This window comes from Delphinus delphis, chromosome 7 (genome assembly GCF_949987515.2).
Source record: "Delphinus delphis chromosome 7, mDelDel1.2, whole genome shotgun sequence".
In the NCBI taxonomy this organism is placed as follows: Eukaryota; Metazoa; Chordata; class Mammalia; order Artiodactyla; family Delphinidae; genus Delphinus; species Delphinus delphis.
Window position 1 is genome coordinate 88,746,469 of NC_082689.1, and position 21,438 is coordinate 88,767,906.

The 21,438-nt window shown below is 36.4% G+C and overlaps 1 protein-coding gene across 1 annotated transcript in view; it reads left to right on the forward strand.

The window, feature by feature from the left end:
• Positions 1 to 21,438, forward strand: part of LRP1B (LDL receptor related protein 1B) — a 1,457,034-nt gene that overhangs the window by 919,830 nt on the left and 515,766 nt on the right. The window contains exons 33-35 of the mRNA XM_069540814.1: positions 7,213 to 7,353; positions 18,868 to 18,993; positions 20,053 to 20,184. Coding sequence (XP_069396915.1) covers positions 7,213 to 7,353; positions 18,868 to 18,993; positions 20,053 to 20,184 — 399 coding nt within the window. The remainder of the gene's footprint in view (positions 1 to 7,212; positions 7,354 to 18,867; positions 18,994 to 20,052; positions 20,185 to 21,438) is intronic.

Here is a 21,438-nt window from a genome sequence, read left to right on the forward strand (position 1 = left end):
TCTAGAATGAGATATGTACTTGAATATATGATGATTTAAAAAATATTTTCTGAATTATTCATTTTGCATCTCTATGTTTTATCTTAGTGTTTACTTTCCACTCTGCTAATTTTCCTCATTGAACTTAATATCCTGGTTTCCCATGACATTTAAGAAAGGACTGGGTGATCTATCCTGGTTTCCTCTATCTTTATGAAAATAAAACTCTTTTCACTTGGTATCTTCCTTGCAGGGGGATCTCTTCCTGGGAGCTCTGCATAGCTTTGAACACATACTGCATTACATTTAGAGATTTAACACATGAAGCTTTCTGCTGAAGGCACAGACAGGTGCATGGCATGAAGATGTCTTGTAGGATGGAGTTTGCAGGTTTTGCTTTAGAAGGTCAGGATTTGGGTTCCCCAAAGGTCAGAATGAAAAGAACCTTATTGCAGGGCACCAGCCTTAATATCCCCGATTTTTCACTATCTTAAAAAAGAGCTTTGCTTATGTATTTATTTGAGACTTTCTATCAGCCATTAGCCATCTGTAAACTTAGGGCAAAGGGTGGGGGACATTGTGATGGTAGGTAGTATAACATATAAAAATATCTTGACTTAATCACCCTATTTTTAACCTTTGTTTGCACTTCACTCTGTTATTTCCAAGCTAAAAGCAAGGTCATCTAGAGTTCTGTGGAAGGGGATGTCTTCCATTCCTCCGTAGCCTTTTTAAAATCACATTCTAGGTTACAACTTTATCTGCCTATTTCCCCATTTTCCTGTTTCCATACACTGACCATCTTGTACACTTTGTTTATATGCCTGTCATTCTCTTGTTTATTATGTGGATTCACTATGGGTTTTTTCTGTTTTATGTTTTCATATTTCTGTTGCAGTGGGTTAGTAGAAGAAACAGAAGTGGAAACACATGTGCTCAATCCACTATACTGTGCTATACACCTTTCAAAAGAGTCTCTTACAAAGTCTCTGCCCTTTTCACAGAGAACTTCTCTGTTCCTAAAAATAAATTTGTGAGTGTAAATAAAAACATAAATGAATTAGCTACTCAACTTCACCATCATAATCTAAGTTCCATATCTATATGTCAAGAGAAAGAAGACTAAACTCTATCCATCTATGGAAGGAGACAGTGTAGCAATGAGATTTATGCCATGGACTCTAAAATCAGTGCTTGGTTCGTAACCTGGAGCCACTATTCATTCTGTGATCCAGGAAAAACCACTTAACCTCTCTTTGCTTCAGTGTTCTTAACTGTAAGATGGTTTAATAATAGTAGTACGTACCTTATAGAATTGTGAAGATTAACTGAATTAATCTATAGTGTTTAGAACTGTGCATTGCACAAAAGCAGATTTCGAAAGGGATGGTTATTATTAATGTGTATCTTCTAGGTTGAAATTGATGTGGTCTCAGTTGTCATTAAGTTAGATGCTTGTTGAAAAGTCTAAATTGTTCAAAACCTTTAAAATTATGATTTTTATTTAAACTTATTTCATTATGTTAAATTTTTTAATGCACTCAGCATGGAGACTTTGAAAGAACACTAGTTTTAGAGACAGGCCATATATGTATATAAGATTAAAATAATCTCTTTGAATCTCAGAATCTTCATCTATGAAATGAAAAATGATAGCAGTATCCTTATAGCTTTGCTATGACAGTTTGACATAATATAATAATGTGAAATTTTACTAGAATTCTGGCTACTGGACTATTTTCTATCTGTGGCACATTTCAGAGTCTCTGCTACCAAATGAACACTCAATACAAGTTAATAGTGCACATTTATAAAATTTCGGAGAAAGAAGCATAAACTATAAAAAATATGTTACTATAAATGTGAAGAATCCAGTAATGGAGAGTGCAAATGATTAAAAGCTTACACACTTGAAACACAACTTAGAGAACAGTCCTTTTTATACTTGTTCAGATATCTTGTTGGATTTTGCTGTTCATTTAGAGATATAGCACAATACTACTATGATCATGGTTCAGATTGAAAATAATAAATTCTGTATTCCATATTAATATGAAATATACTTTTATTTATATCATGTGGTTTTTAAGAAAAAGAAAAGTTAAGTCAAGTATCTCTAATTGGAGAGAGAGGAGGAAAATTTAAACAATAGAATGTACTATGAGTTATATTTTTAAAAGTAAAAATGGAGAGGGCAGACAGCAGAAGCAAGAAGAACTACAATCCTGCAGCCTATGGAACAAAAACCACATTCACAGAAAGATAGACAAGATGAAAAGGCAGAGGGCTATGTACCAGATGAAGGAACAAGACAAAACCCCAGAAGAACAACTAAATGAAGTGGAGATAGGTCACCTTCCAGAAAAAGAATTCAGAATAATGATAGTGAAGATGATCCAGGACCTCGGAAAAAGAACGGAGGCAAAATCGAGAGGATGCAAGAAACGTTTAACAAAGACCTAGAAGAATTAAAGAACAAACAAAGAGAGATGAATAATACAATAACTGAAATGAAAACTACACTAGAAGGAATCAATAGCAGAATAACTGAGGCAGAAGAATGGATAAGTGACCTGGAAGACAGAATGATGGAATTCACTGCTGCAAAACAGAATAAAGAAAAATGAATGAAAAGAAATGAAGACAGCCTAGGAGGATGTCATTCAGATTCGATGGAGAAATCAAGAGCTTTACAGAGAAGCAAAAGATAAGAGAATTCAGCACCACCAAACCAGCTCTACAACAAATGCTAAAGGAACTTCCCTAAGTGGGAAACACAAGAGAAGAAAAGGACCTACAAAAACAAACCCAAAACAATTAAGAAAATGGTCATAGGAACATACACATGGATAATTACCTTAAAAGTGAATGGATTAAATGCTCCAACCAAAAGACACAGGCTTGCTGAATGGATACAAAAACAAGACCCATCTATATGCTGTCTATGTGAGACCCACTTCAGACCTAGGGACACATACAGACTGAAAGTGAGGGGATGGAAAAAGATAGTTCATGCAAATGGAAGTGAAAAGAAAGCTGGAGTAGCAATACTCGTATCTGATAAAATAGACTTTAAAATAAAGAATGTTACAAGAGATAAGGAAGGACACTACATAATGATCAAGGGATCAATACAAGAAGAAGATATAAAAATGATAAATATATATGCACCCAACATAGGAGCACCTCAATACATAAGGCAAGTACTAACAGCTATAAAAGAGGAAATCGACGGTAACACAGTAATAGTGAGGGACTTTAACAGCTCACTTACACCAATGGACAGATCATCCAAAATGAAAATAACAAAGGAAACAGAAGCTTTAAATGACACAATAGACCAGATAGATTTAATTCATATTTATAGGACATTCCATCCAAAACAGCAGATTACACTTTCTTCTCAAGTGCACATGCAAAATTATCCAGGATAGATCACATCTTGGGTCACAACTCAAGCCTCAGAAAATTTAACAAAATTGAAATCATATCAAGCATCTTTTCTGAGCACAATGCTATGAGACTAGAAATAAATTACAGGGAAAAAAGGTAAAAAACACAAACACATGGAGGCTAAACAATACATTACTAAATAACCAAGAGATCACTGAAGAAATCAAAGAGGAAATCAAAAAATACATAGAGACAAATGACAATGGAAACACGATGATCCAAAACCTATGGGATGCAGCAAAAGCAGTTCCAAGAGGGAATTTTATAGCTATACAAGCCTGCCTCAAGAAACAAGAAAAATCTCAAATAAACAATCTAATCTTACACCTAAAGGAACTAGAGAAAGAAGAACACACAAAACCCAAGGTTAGCAGAAGGAAAGAAATCATAGAGATCAGAGCAGAAATAAATGAAATAGGAACAAAGAAAACAATAGCAAGATCAATAAAACTAAAAGCTGGTTCTTTGAGAAGATAAACAAAATTGATAAACCATTAACCAGACTCATCAAGAAAAGAGGGAAAGGACTCAAATCAATACAATTAGAAATGAAAAAGGAGAACTTACAATGGACACCGCAGAAATACAAAGCATCCTAAGAGACTACTACAAGCAACTCTATGCCAATAAAATGGACAACCTGGAAGAAATGGACAAATTCTTCAAAAGGTATAACCTTCCAAGACTGAACCAGAAAGAAATAGAAAATATGGACAGACCAATCACAAGTAATGAAATTGAAACTGTGTTTAAAAATCTTCCAACAAGGGATTCCTTGGTGGTGCAGTGGTTGAGAGTCCGCCTGCCGATGCAGGGGACACGGGTTCGTGCCCCAGTCCGGGAAGATCCCACATGCTGTGGAGCAGCTAGGCCTGTGAGCCATGGTTGCTGAGCCTGCGCGTCCAGAGCCTGTGCTCCGCAACGGGAGAGACCAAAACAGTGAGAGGCCCGCATACCGCAAAAAAAAAAAAAAAAAAAAAAAAAATCTTCCAACAAACAAAAGTCCAGGACCAGATGGCTTCACAGGTGAATTCGATCAAACATTTAGAAAAGAGCTAACACCCATCCTTCTCAAACTCTTCCAAAAAATTGCAGAGGGAGGAACACTCCCAAACTCATTCTATGAGGCCACCATCAACCTGATACCAAAAGCAGACAAAGATACTACAAAAAAAGAAAATTACAGACCAATATCATTGATGAATATAGATGCAAAATGCTCAACAAAATACTAGCAAACAGAATTCAACAACACATTAAAACCATTAGACACCATGATCGAGTGGGATTTATCCCAGGGATGCACGGATTCCTCAATATATGCAAATCAATCAATGTGATACACCATATTAACAAATTGAAGAATAAAAACCATATGATCATCTCAATAAATGCAGAAAAAGCTTTTGACAAAATTCAACACCCATTTATGATAAAAACTCTGCAGAAAGTGGGCATAGAGGGAACCTACCTCAACATAAAAGAGGCCATATACGACAAACCCACAGCCAACATCATCCTCAATGGTGAAAAACTGAAAGCAGTTCCTCTAAGATCAGGAACAAGACAAGGATGTCCACTCTCACCACTCTTATTCAACATAGTTTTGGAAGTCCTGGCCACGGCAATCAGAGAAGAAAAAGAAATAAAAGGCATCCAATTTGGAAAAGAAGAAGTAAAACTGTCACTGTTTGCAGATGACATGATACTATACATAGAGCATCCTAAAAATGCTACCAGAAAACTACTAGAGCTAATCAATGAATTTGGTAAGGTTGCATGATACAAAATTAATGCACAGAAATCTCTTGCACACCTATACACTAATGATGAAAAATTTGAAAGAGAAATTAAGGAAACACTCCCATTTACCACTGAAATGAAAAGAATAAAATACGTAGGAATAGACCTACCTAGGGAGACAAAAGAACTGTATGCAGAAAACTATAAGACACTGATGAAAGAAATTAAGGATGATACCAACAGATGGAGAGATATACCATGTTCTTGGATTGGAAGAATCAATTTTGTGAAAATGACTATACTACCCAAAGAAATCTACAGATTCAATGCAATCTCTATCAAATTACCAGTGGCATTTTTTACAGAACTAGAACAAAAAATCTTAAAATTTGTATGGAGACAGAAAAGACCCTGAATAGCCAAAGCCGTCTTGAGGGAAAAAAATGGAGCTGGAGGAATCTGACTTCAGACTATACTACAAAGCAAAGTAATCAAGACAATATAGTACTGGCACAAAAACAGAAACATAGATCAATGGAACAAGATAGAAAGCTCAGAGATAAACCCATGCACGTATGGTCAACTACTCTATGACAAAGGAGGCAAGGATATACAATGGAGAAAAGACAGTGTCTTCAATTAATGGTGCTGGGAAAACTGGACAGCTACATTTAAAAGAATGAAATTAGAACACTCCCTAACACCATACACAAAAATAAACTCAAAATGGATTAGAGACCTAAATATAAGACTGGACACTATAAAACTCTTAGAGGAAAACATAGGAAGAACACTCTGACATAAATCGCAGCAAGATCTTTTTTGATTCACCTCCTAGAGCAATGGAAATAAAAACAAAAATAAACAAATGGGACCTAATGAAACTTAAAAGCTTTTGCACAGCAAAGGAAACCATAAACAAAACGAAAAGACAGCCCTCAGAATGGGAGACAATACTTGCAAATGAATCAACAGACAAAGGATTAATCTCCAAAATATATAAACAGCTCATGCAGCTCAATATTAAATAAACAAACAACCGAATCCAAAAATGGAAAGAAGCCCTAAATAGATATTTCTCCAAAGAAGACATAAAGATGGCCAAGAAACACATGTAAAGCTGCTCCAAGTCACTAACTATTAGAGAAACGCAAATCAAAACTACAATGAGGTATTACCTCACTCCAGTTAGAATGGGCATCATCAGAAAATCTGCAAAGAACAAATGCTGGAGAGGGTGTGGAGAAAGGGGAACCCTCCTGCACTGTTGGTGGGAATGTAAATTGATGCAGCCACTATGGAGAACAGTATGGAAGTTCCTCAAAAAACTAAAAATAGAATTACCATATGTACAGCAATCCCACTACTGGGCATATACCCAGAGAAAACCATAATTCAAAAAGACACATGCACCCCAATGTTCATTGCAGCACTATTTACAATAGCCAGGTCATGGAAGCAACCTAAATGCCCATCAACAGATGAATGGATAAAGAAGATGTGGTACATATATATAATGAAATATTACTCAGCCATAAAAAGGAATGAAATTGGGTCATTTGTTGAGATGTGGATGGATGTAGAGACCGTCATACAGAGTGAAGTAAGTCAAAAAGAGGAAAACAAATATCGCATATTAATTCATGTATGTGGAACCTAGACAAATGGTACAGATGAACCGGTTTGCAGGACAGAAGTTGAGACACATGTAGAGAACAAACTTATGGACACCGAGGGGAAAGCCACGGTGGGGGGTGGGGGTGGTGTGATGAATTGGGTGATTGGGAGTGACCTTATACACTGATGTGTATAAAATTGATGACTAATAAGAACCTGCTGTATAAAAAAAATAAATTAAATTAAAAATATTTTAAAGAAACATTAAAAAAAGAAGTAAAAATGATTTTGCTGTTTCTCATAGAAACAGGGTTTGGGAATTTAACAAAAGAAATCAGAAAGCACTAGAGTTTAATAGTTCTTTATTATTACTTAATAAGATGATTATCTTTTTCATAAAAAAACTTTTCATTTTTATAGATAAGAAACTGTGGTGGGCAGACCAAAACTTAGCTCAGCTGGGAACCTGCAGCAAAAGAGATGGAAGAAACCCCACTGTTCTAAGAAATAAGACTTCTGGGGTCGTTCATATGAAAGTGTATGATAAAGAAGCACAGCAAGGTAAGTCACACGGTAATGCATTTGTGCCACCTTTTGAGTATATAATGTTCTCTTTTTTCATATTATTTTCTCAAGTCAAAAATTGAAGTTCCCTATTTTTCTTCTAGTAAAAAAAAGGGGGGTGGCAAATGCTGCTTAATACTGTAGAAGGAATGCCTTTAGCATAAGGTATATAATGAGCTTTCAAAACATTAGCAAAGCTGCCCAAGGAATCTTAATTTGTCAGGTCTTCAAAGAGGTCTTATTTTGTTCTTGATTTAAAAATATAAGAATAAGGAAAAAATCCCAGTAAAATATATTCAATGTATAATTATGCCAGAAACAGAATGAACTAGAGGACTTCAAATGGACTATGTTGATGCAAGAATTTCATAACCAAAAGCACTTCATTGTTTGGCTCTAAGCATTTTGCGTTTTTGTTTTTGCTTGTCCAAATGGTGTGCAGTGAAATGGAGTGAGAGAACTAACAGATGGTTTACGTACGTGGACTTGTCACATTGCCCAAATGGCAATTAGATTAGAGATGCCAGCCAGTACAGCCCTACACCTGCTAGTCTTTTCTTCGTTTTTGGTTCATGATCCATGACATTAGCAGAACTCCCTTCCTAGAAAAAATATTCTTCTATATTCTACTACCTTACTTAAATCTCTGCCGTGAAATCCTTTTCTTCATATATTTTTCTGCTTAGGAAAAAAATATCAAGAAAACTTAAAAGGATTTTTATCTAAAGGATTTGGGCATGTAGATCAAAGCAGATAAGAGTAGAGATAAGAATAGTGAACCAAAGGGATCACTAATTCTGAAGACAGGTGACAGCAATCAAGCAGGCAGAATTTATTGGAGATACCAATTGAGAGCCATTCCTGCACAGCCGGAGACAAAGTGAAGACCAGATTCATGGTTACCTTTTCTGAAAAAAGCATGGGTCAAATTTCAGTCTGGAATCCTTTCTTGCCAGGAGCAGCAGGAAATATTTCTTTTTCAGGAAAAAAAATATTTTTAAGAGAAAAGAATTGCTTTGTAAAACCATCTGAACTGATTACTGGGATCCATTCATGGTTGAGAAGACATTGACACCCAAACTCTTAGGCACAAAATCTGTACTTATTCTCTGATATATATACATACATATATATATATATATACATACATATATATATATGTACACACATATATATATATATATATATTTGGTCATTGTCTATAAAAATGAACAGGAGTGTTTTCACTAGGAATTACTTAATAGAAAATTTTCTGTATCAAAATAAATAATTTTACTGGCATTCAAGTCATGGAAAATAGATTATTTAACTGGGAATAAAATACTGGCACTCAATAAATAAAATATGGCACTTTTGTGGATTTCAATACAATCTGTTTGTTAAGTATAAAAACTTACAGTACTATAATAAACTTTAGTTCATAGTCTATACTGAATGAGATTATATCTGAAAATACACATTATAAAACACAAGTTAGAGAGAGATTATATTTCCAAACATTTTTTTAAATCTATATTTATTCCTTCAAAATGTGAACAAACACATACTTTGAAATTGTAAATTAATATAATACATTGAATTTTTGTAGGTACAGTTCCAATAGTTTCTTGGAAGAAAAATTCATTGTATTATGCTTGTCTCACATTGTTCATTTTAACAAGATCCCCCTCATCTTTTTTTTTTTTCGTAGCATAGGGCACTATCCATGATTCTTTCTTTTTTTTTTTTTAACATCTTTATTGGGGTATAATTGCTTTACAATGGTGTGTTAGTTTCTGCTTTATAACAAAGTGAATTTGTTTTACATATACATATGTTCCCATATCTCTTCCCTCTTGCGTCTCCCTCCCTCCCACCCTCCCTATCCCACCCCTCCAGGCGGTCACAAAGCACCGAGCTGATCTCCCTGTGCTACGCGGCTGCATCCCACTAGCTCTCTACCTTACGTTTGGTAGTGTATACATGTCCATGCCTCTCTCGCGCTTTGTCAAAGCTCACCCTTCCCCCTCCCCATATCCTCAAGTCCGTTCTCTAGTAGGTCTGTGTCTTTATTCCTGTCTTACCCCTAGGTTCTTCATGACATTTTTTTTCTCTTAAATTCTACATATATGTGTTAGCATACGGTATTTGTCTTTCTCTTTCTGACTTACTTCACTCTGTATGACAGACTCTAGATCTATCCACCTCATTACAAATAGCTCAATTTCATTTCTTTTTATGGCTGAGTAATAGTGCATTGTATATATGTGCCACATCTTCTTTATCCATTCATCCAATGATGGGCACTTAGGTTGTTTCCATCTCTGGGCTATTGTAAATAGAGCTGCAATGAACATTTTGGGACATGACTCTTTTTGAATTATGGTTTTCTCAGGGTATATGCCCAGTAGTGGGATTGCTGGGTCATATGGTAGTTCAATTTGTAATTTTTTAAGGAACCTCCATACTGTTCTCCATAGTGGCTGTACCAATTCACATTCCCACCAGCAGTGCAAGAGTGTTCCCATTTCTCCACACCCTCTCCAGCATTTATTGTTTCTAGATTTTTTGATGATGGCCATTCTGACTGGTGTGAGATGATATCTCATTGTAGTTTTGATTTACATTTCTCTAATAATTAATGACGTTGAGCATTCTTTCATGTGTTTGTTGACAGTCTGTATATTTCCTTTGGAGAAATGTCTATTTAGGTCTTCTGCTCATTTTTGGATTGAGTTGTTTGCTTTTTTGTTATTGAGCTGCATGAGCTGCTTGTAAATTTTGGAGATTAATCCTTTGTCAGTTGCTTCATTTGCAAATATTTTCTCCCATTCTGAGGGCTGTCTTTTGGTCTTGTTTATGGTTTCCTTTGCTATGCAAAAGCTTTGAAGTTCCATAAGATCCCATTTGTTTATTTTTGTTTTTATTTCCATTTCTCTAGGAGGTGGGTCAAAAGATCTTGCTGTGATTTATGTCACAGAGTGTTCTGCCTATGTTTTCCTCTAAGAGTTTGGTAGTTTCTGGCCTTACATTTACGTCTTTAATCCATTTTGAGCTTATTTTTGTGTATGGTGTTAGGGAGTGATCTAACCTCATACTTTTACGTGTACCTGTCCAGTTTTCCCAGCACCACTTATTGAAGAGGCTGTCCTTTCTCCACTGTACATCCCTGCCTCCTTTATCAAAGATAAGGTGACCATATGTGCGTGGGTTTATCTCTGGGCTTTCTATCCTGTTCCATTAATCTATATTTCTGTTTTTGTGCCAATACCATACTGTCTTGACTACTGTAGCTTTGTAGTATAGTCTGAAGTCCGGGAGCCTGATTCCTCCAGCTCCGTTTTTCGTTCTCAAGATTGCTTTGGCTATTCGGGGTCTTTTGTCTTTCCATATAATTGTGAATTTTTTTGTTCTAGGTATGTAAAAAATGCCAGTGGTAGTTTGATAGGGATTGCATTCAATCTGTAGATTGCTTTGGGTAGTAGAGTCATTTTCACAGTGTTGATTCTTCCAATCCAAGAACATGGTATATCTCTCCATCTATTTGTATCATCTTTAATTTCTTTCATCAGTGTCTTATAATTTTCTGCATACAGGTTTTTTTGTCTTTTTAGGTAGGTTTATACCTAGATATTTTATTCTTTTTGTTGCAGTGATAAATGGGAGTGTTTTCTTGATTTCACTTTCAGATTTTTCATCATTAATGTATAGGAATGCAAGAGATTTCTGTGCATTAATTTTGTATCATGCAACCTTACCAAATTCATTGATTAGCTCTAGTAGTTTTCTGGTAGCATCTTTAGGATTCTCTAGGTATAGTATCATGTCATCTGCAAGCAGTGACAGCTTTACTTCTTCTTTTCCGATTTGGATTCCTTTTATTTCCTTTTCTTCTCTGATTGCTGTGGTGAAACCTTCCAAAACTATGTTGAATAAGAGTGGTGAGAGTGGGCAACCTTGTCTTGTTCCTGATGTTAGTGGAAATGCTTTCAGTTTTTCACCATTGAGGATGATGTTGGCTGTGGGTTTGTCATATATGGCCTTTATTATGTTGAGGAAAGTTCCCTACTTTCTGCAGGGTTTTTATCATAAATGGGTGTTGAATTTTGTCAAAAGCTTTCTCTGCATCTATTGAGATGATCATATGGTTTTTCTCCTTCAATTTGTTAATATGGTTTATCACATTGACTGATTTGCGTATATTGAAGAACCCTTGCATTCCTGGATAAACCCCACTTGATCATGGTGTATGATCCTTTTAATGTGCTGTTGGATTCTGTTTGCTAGTATTTTGTTGAGGATTTTGGCATCTATGTTCATCAGTGATATTGGCCTGTAGTTTTCTTTGTGACATCCTTGTCTGGTTTTGGTATCAAGGTGATGGTGGCCTCGTAGAATGAATTTGAGAGTGTTCCTCCCTCTCCTGTATTTTGGAATAGTTTTAGAAGGATAGATGTTAGCTCTTCTCTAAATGTTTGATAGAATTCGCCTGTGAAGCCATCTGGTACTGGGCTTTTGTTTGTTGGAAGATTTTTAAGCACAGTTTCAATTTCAGTGCTTGTGATTGGTCTGTTTATATTTTCTATTTCTTTCTGATTCACTCTTTGCAGGTTGTGCATTTCTAAGAATTTGTCCATTTCTTCCAGGTTGTCCATTTTATTGGCATAGTGTTGCTTGTAGTAATCTCTCATGATCTTTTGTATTTCTGCAGTGTCAGTTGTTACTTCTCCTTTTTCATTTCTAATTCTATTGATTTGAGTCTTCTCCCTTTTTTTCTTGATGAGTCTGGCTAATGGTTAATCTATTTTGTTTATCTTCTCAAAGAACCAGCTTTTAGTTTTATTGATTTTTGCTATCATTTCCTTCATTTCTTTTTCATTTATTTCTGATCTGATTTTTAGGATTTCTTTCCTTCTGCTAACTTTGGGTTTTTTTGTTCTTCTTTCTCTAATTGCTTTAGGTGCAAGTTTAGGTTGTTTATTCGAGATGTTTCCTGTTTCTTAAGGTGGGCTTGTATTGCTATAAACTTCCCTCTTAGAACTGTTTTTGCTGCATCCCATAGGTTTTGGATCATCGTGTCTCCATTGTCATTTGTTTCTAGGTATTTTTTGATTTCCTCTTTGATTTCTTCAATGATCACTTCGTTATTAACTAGTATACTGTTTAGCCTCCATGTGTTTGTATTTTTTACAGATCTTTTCCTGTAATTGATATCTAGTCTCATAGTGTTTTGGTCGGAAAAGATACTTGATACAATTTCAATTTTCTTAAATTTACCAAGGCTTGATTTGTGACCCAAGATATGATCTATCCTGGAGAATGTTCCATGAGCACTTGAGAAAAATGTGTATTCTGTTGTTTTTGGATGAAGTGTCCTATAAACATCAATTAAGTCCATCTTGTTTAATGTATCATTTAAAGCTTGTGTTTCCTTATTTATTTTCGTTTTGGATGATCTGTCCATTGGTGAAAGTGGGGTGTTAAAGTCCCCTATTATGAATGTGTTACTGTCGATTTCCCCTTTTATGGCTGTTAGTATTTGCCTTATGTATTGAGGTGCTCTTATGTTGGGTGCATAAATATTTACAATTGTTATATCTTCTTCTTGGATCAATCCCTTGATCATTATGTAGTGTCCTTCTTTGTCTCTTCTAATGGTCTTTATTTTAAAGTCTATTTTGTCTGATATGAGAATTGCTACTCCAGCTTTCTTTTGCTTTCCATTTGCATGGAATATCTTTTTCCATCCCCTTACTTTCAGTCTGTATGTGTCTCTAGGTCTGAAGTGGGTCTCTTGTAGACAGCATATATATGGGTCATGTTTTTGTATCCATTCAGCCAATCTGTGTCTTTTGGTGGGAGCATTTAGTCCATTTACATTTAAGGTAATTATTGATATGCATGTTCCTATTCCCATTTTCTAAATTGTTTTGGGTTCGTTATTGTAGGTCTTTTCCTTCTCTTGTGTTTCTTGCCTAGAGAAGATCCTTTAGCATTTGTTGTACAGCTGGTTTGGTGGTGCTGAACTCTCTCAGCTTTTGCTTTTCTTTAAAGATTTTAATTTCTCCATCAAATCTGAATGAGATCCTTGCTGGGTAGAGTAATCTTGGCTGCAGGTTTTTCTCCTTCATCACTTTAAATATGCTCTGCCACTCCCTTCTGGCTTGCAGAGTTTCTGCTGAAAGATCAGCTTTTAACCTTATGGGGATTCCCTTTTGTGTTATTTGTTGTTTTTCCCTTGCTGCTTTTAATATGCTTGCTTTGTATTTAATTTTTGACAGTTTGATTAATATGTGTCTTGGCGTATTTCTCCTTGGATATATCCTGTATGGGACGCTCTGTGCTTCCTGGACTTGATTAACTATTTCCTTTCCCTTATTAGGGAAGTTTTCAACTATAATCTCTTCAAATATTTTCTCAGTCCCTTTCTTTTTCTCTTCTTTTTCTGAAACCCCTATAATTCGAATGTTGTTGTGTTTAATGTTGTCCCAGAGGTCTCTGAGACTGTCCTCAGTTCTTTGCATTCTTTTTTCTTTATTCTGCTCTGCAGTAGTTATTTCCACTATTTTATCTTCCAGGTCACTTATCCATTCTTCTGCCTCAGTTATTCTGCTATTGATCCCATCTAGAGTATTTTTCATTTCATTTATTGTGTTGTTCATCGTTGTTTCATCTTTAGTTCTTCTAGGTCCTTGTTAAATGTTTCTTGCATTTTGTCTATTCTATTTCCAAGATTTTGGATCATCTTTACTATCATTATTCTGAATTCTTTTTCAGGTAGACTGCCTATTTCCTCTTCATTTGTTAGGTCTGGTGGGTTTTTATCTTGCTCCATCATCTGCGGTGTTTTTTTCTGTCTTCTCATTTTGCTTATCTTACTGTGTTTGGGGTCTCCTTTTTGCAGGCTGCAGGTTTGTAGTTCCCATTGTTTTTGGTGTCTGTCCCCAGTGGCTAAGGTTGGTTCAGTGGGCTGTGTAGGCTTCCTGGTGGAGGGGACTAGTGCCTGTGTTCTGGTGGATGAGGCTGGATCTTGTCTCTCTGGTGGGCAGGTCCATGTCTGGTGGTGTGTTTTGGGGTTTCTGTGGACTTACTTTGATTTTAGGCAGCCTCTCTGCTAATGGGTGGGGTTGTGTTCCTGTTTTGCTAGTTGTTTGGCATAGGGTGTCCAGCACTGTAATTTGCTGGTCGTTGAGTGAAGCTGGGTGCTGGTGTTGAGATGGAGATCTCTGGGAGATTTTCGCCGTTTGATGTTATGTGGAGGTGGGACGTCTCTTGTGGACCAGTGTCTTGAAGTTGGCTCTCCCGCCTCAGAGGCATAGCCCTGACTCCTGGCTGCAGCACCAAGAGCCTTTCATCCACACGGCTCAGAATAAAAGGGAGAAAAAGTAGAGAGAAAGAATTAGTAGAAATAGGAAGAAAGAAGGAAAGAAAGAAAGGAGGGAAGGAAGGAAGGAAGAAAGAAAGAAAGGAGGGAGGGAGGGATGGTGGAAGGAAGGAAGGAGGATAGGAAGGAAAAAAGAAAGAAGATAAAGTAAAATAAAATAAATTAAAAAATAATAAAGTTATTAAATTAAAAATAATTATTAAAAAAATTTAAAAAAAAGGACGGATAGAACCTTAGGACAAATGGTGGAAGCAAAACTATACAGACAAAATCTCATACAGAAGCATACACATACACACTCACAAAAAGAGGAAAAGGGGAAAAAATCATAAATCTTGTGCTCGAAGTCCAGCTCCTCAATTTGGGATGATTCGTTGTCTAGTCATGTATTCCACAGTTGCAGGGTACATGAAGTTGATTGTGGAGCTTTAATCCGCTGCTTCTGAGGCTGCTGGGAGAGATTTCCCTTTCTCTTCTTTGTTCTCACAGCTCCCAGGGTCTCAGCTTTGGATTTGGCCCCGCCTGTGCATGTATGTCACCGGAGGGCGTTTGTTTTTCGCTCAGACAGGACGGGGTTAAAGGAGCCGCTGATTCGGGGGCTCTGGCTCACTCAGGCCGGGGGAGGGAGGGGCACGGAGTGCAGGGCGGGCCTGCGGCAGCAGAGGCTGGCGTGACGTTGCATCAGCCTGAGGCGCCGTGCGTTCTCCCGGGGAAGTTGTCCCTGGATCATGGGACCCTGTCAGTGGCGGGCTGCACAGACTCCCGGGAGGGGAGGTGTGGAGAGTGACCTGTGCTTGCACACAGGCTTCTTGGTGGCGGCAGCAGCAGCCTTAGCGTCTCATGCCTGTCTCTCCGGTCCGCACTTTTAGCCGCGGCTCACGCCCGTCTCTGGAGCTCCTTTAAGCAGTGCTCGTATTCCCTCTCCTCGCGCACCAGGAAACAAAGAGGGAAGCAAAAGTCTCTTGCCTCTTCGGCAGCTCCAGACCTTTTCCCGGACTCCCTCCCGGCTACCCGTGGTGTACTAACCCCTTCAGGCTGTGTTCATGCCGCCAACCCCAGTCCTCTTCCGGCGCTCCGACCAAAGCCCGAGCCTCAGCTCCCAGCCCCGACCGTCCTGGTGAGTGAGCAGACAAGCCTCTCGGGCTGGTGAGTGCTGGTCTGCCCTGATCCTCTGTGCGGGAATCTATCCGCTTTGCCCTCCGCACCCATGCTGCTGTGCTCTCCTCTGAGGCTCCGAAGCTTCCCCCTCCGCCACCCGCAGCCTCCACCCGCGAAGGGGCTTCCTAGTGTATGGAAACCTTTCCTCCTTCACAGCTCCCTCCCACTAGTGCAGGTCCCGTCCCTATCCTTTTGTCTCTGTTTATTTTTTTCTTTTGCCCTACTGAGGTACGTGGGGGTTTTCTTGCCTTTTGGGAGATCTGAGGTCTTCTGCCAGCGTTCAGTAGGTGTTCTGTAAGAGTTGTTCCACGTGTAGATGTATTTCTGGTGTATCTGTGGGGAGGAAGGTGATCTCCGCGTCTTACTCTTCCGCCATCTTCCCCTCGTCCCCTCCCCCTCTCATCTTTTAAGGATTTGATTCTATAGGTAGAGTTGTAGCTTCTATGCACTGTGAAAGTATTACCTGACAGGGCCCTCTAGTACTTAGAAATTTATGGTATAATATGACTAAGCTTAAAATGCAGTGAAAATACTGTTTTTACTGGAAGAATATGCTGATAAAAGCATCTGTATTAAAGACAGTCCCATTAACAGAATCATAGCAGGTAGCTTAAAAGCTTCATTAGTATGAAATATGAGCAATTTAGGACTATTTAAGGTGTTAACATTACTACCACTTTGGATTTCAAAGTACAATTAGCTACTTCATTTATCATTTTTGACACAGATCACTGGAGAGCTGAGACTTCTCATTAGTCAAATGGACTTTCTATTTCCACTAGAGAATTTAGGAATGAGGTTTGAACATCAATATCATTACAAAATATTAAGCCAAACCAGTATTTCTAACCTGCTAGATATTCACTACCTAAATTATTACTTTAAAAATCTCTCTATATTTTTCCTACATCAAATCTATATTTAATAGGCAAAGATACTTATTAAAATAATGATGTGTTTTATTTTTTTGCCTTTTCTCTTTCACCATCATTTTCCCTTAGAGACTAAACAAATGATACATGGATTGTGTTATTGTTGTACAACATTAACATAGTTAATTTTATTATTTATAAAAAATAATTATTACTATTATGTTTAAAAATGCACAGTCCCAGGATCTCCTTTTTCTTCTTTTTTTCATGTATTTTGGATATTATCAAGGTTATATAATGCCTCATTTTCTCTTGTTTTTATAAATCAACTCCAATCCGTTTTTCTTTACTTCTTCAATTCCCTTGTTTCCCCTACTGTCTGTTTGGTGTTTTTTCAAACTTTATAGACAAGTATCACTTGTCAATCTCTTGCCAGCTTTCCAGTCTTTAGTGGTAGTTGAAGTAAATTTATATCCAAATGCATATCTCTGTAGATTGGCATTGCATTAATGTACATTCACATGCTTTCTATAAAATGAAATACATACATGGTCAGTATGGAATTACTGTAGATCCATAACTACAATTGTCTCATTATTAAAATAATCATAGAGCTGAACATTCATCTTTGTATTGTAAGTCAGCTTGGAAAAAAGGGAATCAATCAATGAATCTCCATTAGTTTATACATGAGATAAAGGTAATCATTTCAGAAGTTCAGGGCAACTCAAATCTTAGTATGTGGACCTACATAAGAGCAACTGCCAGGTATAAGAAATGAGCATAGAATGTGGTAGATCTCCTGTTGAGAAATCTCGCCAGTTGAGACTATTTCACACTGCAAAAATGACAGAACTTGTGACAGGTTTGATTGAACAATTAAATCCCATCAGACTATCTTGAATTCAGGAGATTAGAAATAATGAGCTGCATTGGTATTTTGAATTTTCCATAGAGCACTATTGATATATAGCTTTCATAATGCTTTGTAATCCTCACTGGATTTACTGTACTTTGTATCATTGTTTGAACATCCAGTAAATGGCATTGCATGTCCTAGAATAATAAAAATGTTGTAAAACTGGGATATTTAATGAACTTGATGGATAAGATTGTAAATTACTTAACTTTATGTTACCAGCTTTAATTAGCACATTGGGCCTAGTAAATTTAATGGACCATCTTTATAGAATTCCGACCTGTGATTACCTAATATTTGTCATTGCTACCTCACAGGAATAAGGCAAATTAATATGCCAGTTAATTAGATTACTATTATGGGTGTGTTTTAAATCTATTTTTGAAGAATTATGTTCCTTGGAATGGCAAATTTTAGTTCCTTGCTTTTAAAAAATCAATTATACATATATGTATATATGTACCTCCTTACTTTCAATGGTATAATCTTTGAGTTGAGTCAGTAATATAAATTAACAACTATTTATTTGATACATTTGGATAAAGTGTTCTTGAAAAGGAAGTAACTGTAGAGTTGAAGTGAAATTTAGAAGTCAGAAAAGAGATTTCCTTGTTTCTGTGACCTTAAAATATTACAAAGATCTATGACCATATTCACGGCACACCAATTTCCTTTTGCTCTTCTATAACTATGAATCCTCTCATGTATCTTATTTCACCAAAAAATTATTTATTTATTGTAAATGTATTTTTATTGAGATATAATTGATAGATAATGTTGGTTAAGATGTATAATGTGTTGATTTGATACTTTATATATGGCAATATGATTACCACCATAATGCTATCTGTTACATCACATAATTATCATTTCTTTTTTGTGGTGGGAACAATTAAGATCTAATCTCTTAGCAACTTTGAATTGTATTCAAATTGTATTCAAAGTTAAATTGATTCTATAAATTGAGTATAGTACTGTTGCCTGTAATCACTATGCAGTGCTTTTTTGGAAGGAGAAACTTCAACCATAATCTGCTACTTCAAATTATTTGAGGGAATAAAATATGATACCAATATGAAACAGCTACATTTATAAATTAATAATAGCATAAATATTTCTTCAAATTACTGATATTGAATTATACTTTCTTTAGTTTTTTTGATTTTTATGTTTCTTTTGTTTGTTTTCCTACTTTGCAGGCAGCAATTCCTGCCAACTAAATAATGGTGGATGTTCTCAGCTTTGTTTACCAACATCTGAAACTACAAGGACTTGCATGTGTACAGTTGGATATTATCTCCAAAAGAACCGCATGTCATGTCGAGGTATGAGGTTTTGAAAAATCTTAGTTCTGATGCATTTACTTCATCCATACAGATTTTAGGCAACCAAAGTCAGCTTTATCTGTGTCTACTGAGATTATCATATAATTTTTTATCCTTTATTTTGTTAGTGTGGTGTAACACTTTGATTGGTTTATGGATATTGAACCATCCTTGCATCCCTGGCAGAAATAACATTTGATCATGATGTATGATCCTTTTAATGTATTGTTAAGTCAGTTTGCTAATATTTGTTGAGGATTTTCACCTCTGTGCTCATCAGTGATATTGGCCTGTTGTTTTATTTTCTTGTGGCATCTTTGTCTGGTTTTGGAATTAGGGTGATGCTGTCCCCATAGAATGAATTTGGAGGTGTTCTTCCTCTTGAATTTTTTTGGACTAGTTTGAAAAGGATCCCGAGATCCCAAAAGTGGCTGCTGCCAGCCTGTCTGTCCCCAGGGGGCTTCCCAATTGCCTCTTGCCTCTCAGAAGGCTCTCCAAGATCAGCAAGTGGATCTGACCTGGGCACCTTTCCAACTATTGTCTCTGTGCTGGGACTTGGAATATGTGAGATTTTGTGTGCCCTCTTTAAGAGAGAAGCCTCTGTTTCCAATATATCTCTCCAAAACAAGTCCAGCTGATTTTCAAAGCCCAACTTTCTGGGGCTTTGTCTTTCCAGTGTAGGATCCTTGGGCTGGGAGCCCTGTGTGGGGTTCAGACCCCTCACTCCTCAGAGAGGACCTCTGTGGTTGTGACTTCTCTCCTGTTTGTGGGTCACTGACCTGGGAGTGTGTTTGTGTCCTGACTAGACCATGTCTCTGCCCCTCCTACCCATGTCATTGTGGCTCCTTCTTTATATCTGTAGGTGTGGAAAACCTTTTCTGCTAATCTTCAGATTGTTCTCATAGATAATTGCTCTGTAAGTAGTTGTAATTTTGGCATGCCCATGGGAGGAGGTGAGTTTGGGGTCTTTCTACTCTGCCATCTTGATACCCACCTCCTGCTAATGGAATGATTTTAATGTTATATATTCATTTTGTTTTTGTTTCCTTTTAAATTTAGGTATAGAGTCATTTCTTATGTACTCTGTTCATGAAGGAATCAGGGGAATACCTCTGGAACCAAGTGACAAAATGGATGCCTTGATGCCTATATCAGGAACTTCATTTGCTGTGGGAATAGATTTCCATGCAGGTAAATAGCTTTTATTCATAATTTATGTATAATATTTTCACTTGATTTATTAAACATGATGGAAATATAACCTTTCCATCTGTACTCTGATAGTCAAGATGAGGAATAAGAAAGCAAATCAGAAATGAATTTTTAAGCCTAACACAAATTGTTATAAATAGGTTTTGTCTGAAAAAAATGAAGCAGCATTTTTCTAACATATAACATTTGAATTGCAAGTACATTAAAATGCTATGATTGGCATTTGGTTGCTTCATTTGTATTTCTATCTTTTTTTATCTTTCAGATGATACTTTTACTTTTATCCAACTATAAATATTAAAAATAAAGCACTTTGATTTATTATTTACTTAAACATAATCTTATTTAAATTATTTTCCAGGATGTGGTTATCTATTCTAATACAGGTAATAGCAAATGAAATCCAAATAATGGAAACAATTATAAATGCTAAACCATTCTTTTTACTTTTGAATACAGTAGCTATCATTTCAGAGTCAGATTTTACCTTATCTTCTTGTTTTAGCAAACAGTGAAAGAAAGCAGATTGGACACTGTCCTTTTTTTGTGGCTAACACCAGTGTGTGATCTGGGGGGAGTTCCCTCGTGGTCTAGTGGTTAGGATTCAGCGCTTTCACTGCCATGGCCCAGGTTCAGTCCTTGGTTGGAGAACTGAGATTCCACAAACTGCACGGCAAGGCTAAAAAAAAAAAGAATTGGTGTGGTTGGGAATTGATGGTAGAAACTGTTAAATTTATTGAAGGAAATAAAATTTTTGTTCTAATTGCTAACTTCAGATATAGCATAAGCATTGGGTATACTTCTTTCATTAATATTCATATTTATTATTCTACACTTGAAGGATTAAATTTATAAAAACACATTTCTCCATCTCTCATCCAACTAAATCATATTCTTCCTGAGTTAATGTTTTGGTGTTGAAGATGTACTGCATGTTCCCAGTATATTTTTTATATATGTAAAGACAATTTTGTCAGATGTTAAAAAAATTCGTTCTTTGATCTATAATCTTTAAAAAAATCTTTAAACAGCAGCACATGGACTTCTGGTAGTAAGCCTATTATTTCCCTCGGCTCTAACACATTTTGTTCAATCACGTGTTAATGAATTTTTGGCTACAAATCAGTGAATTACTGGGGATTTTTACAAATGGTTCAAAGATGACTTTTCTTAAGAAAATTATTTGCACCGAATATTTGGAATCACAAAGAGGGAAATTTCCTATGTTTTTTA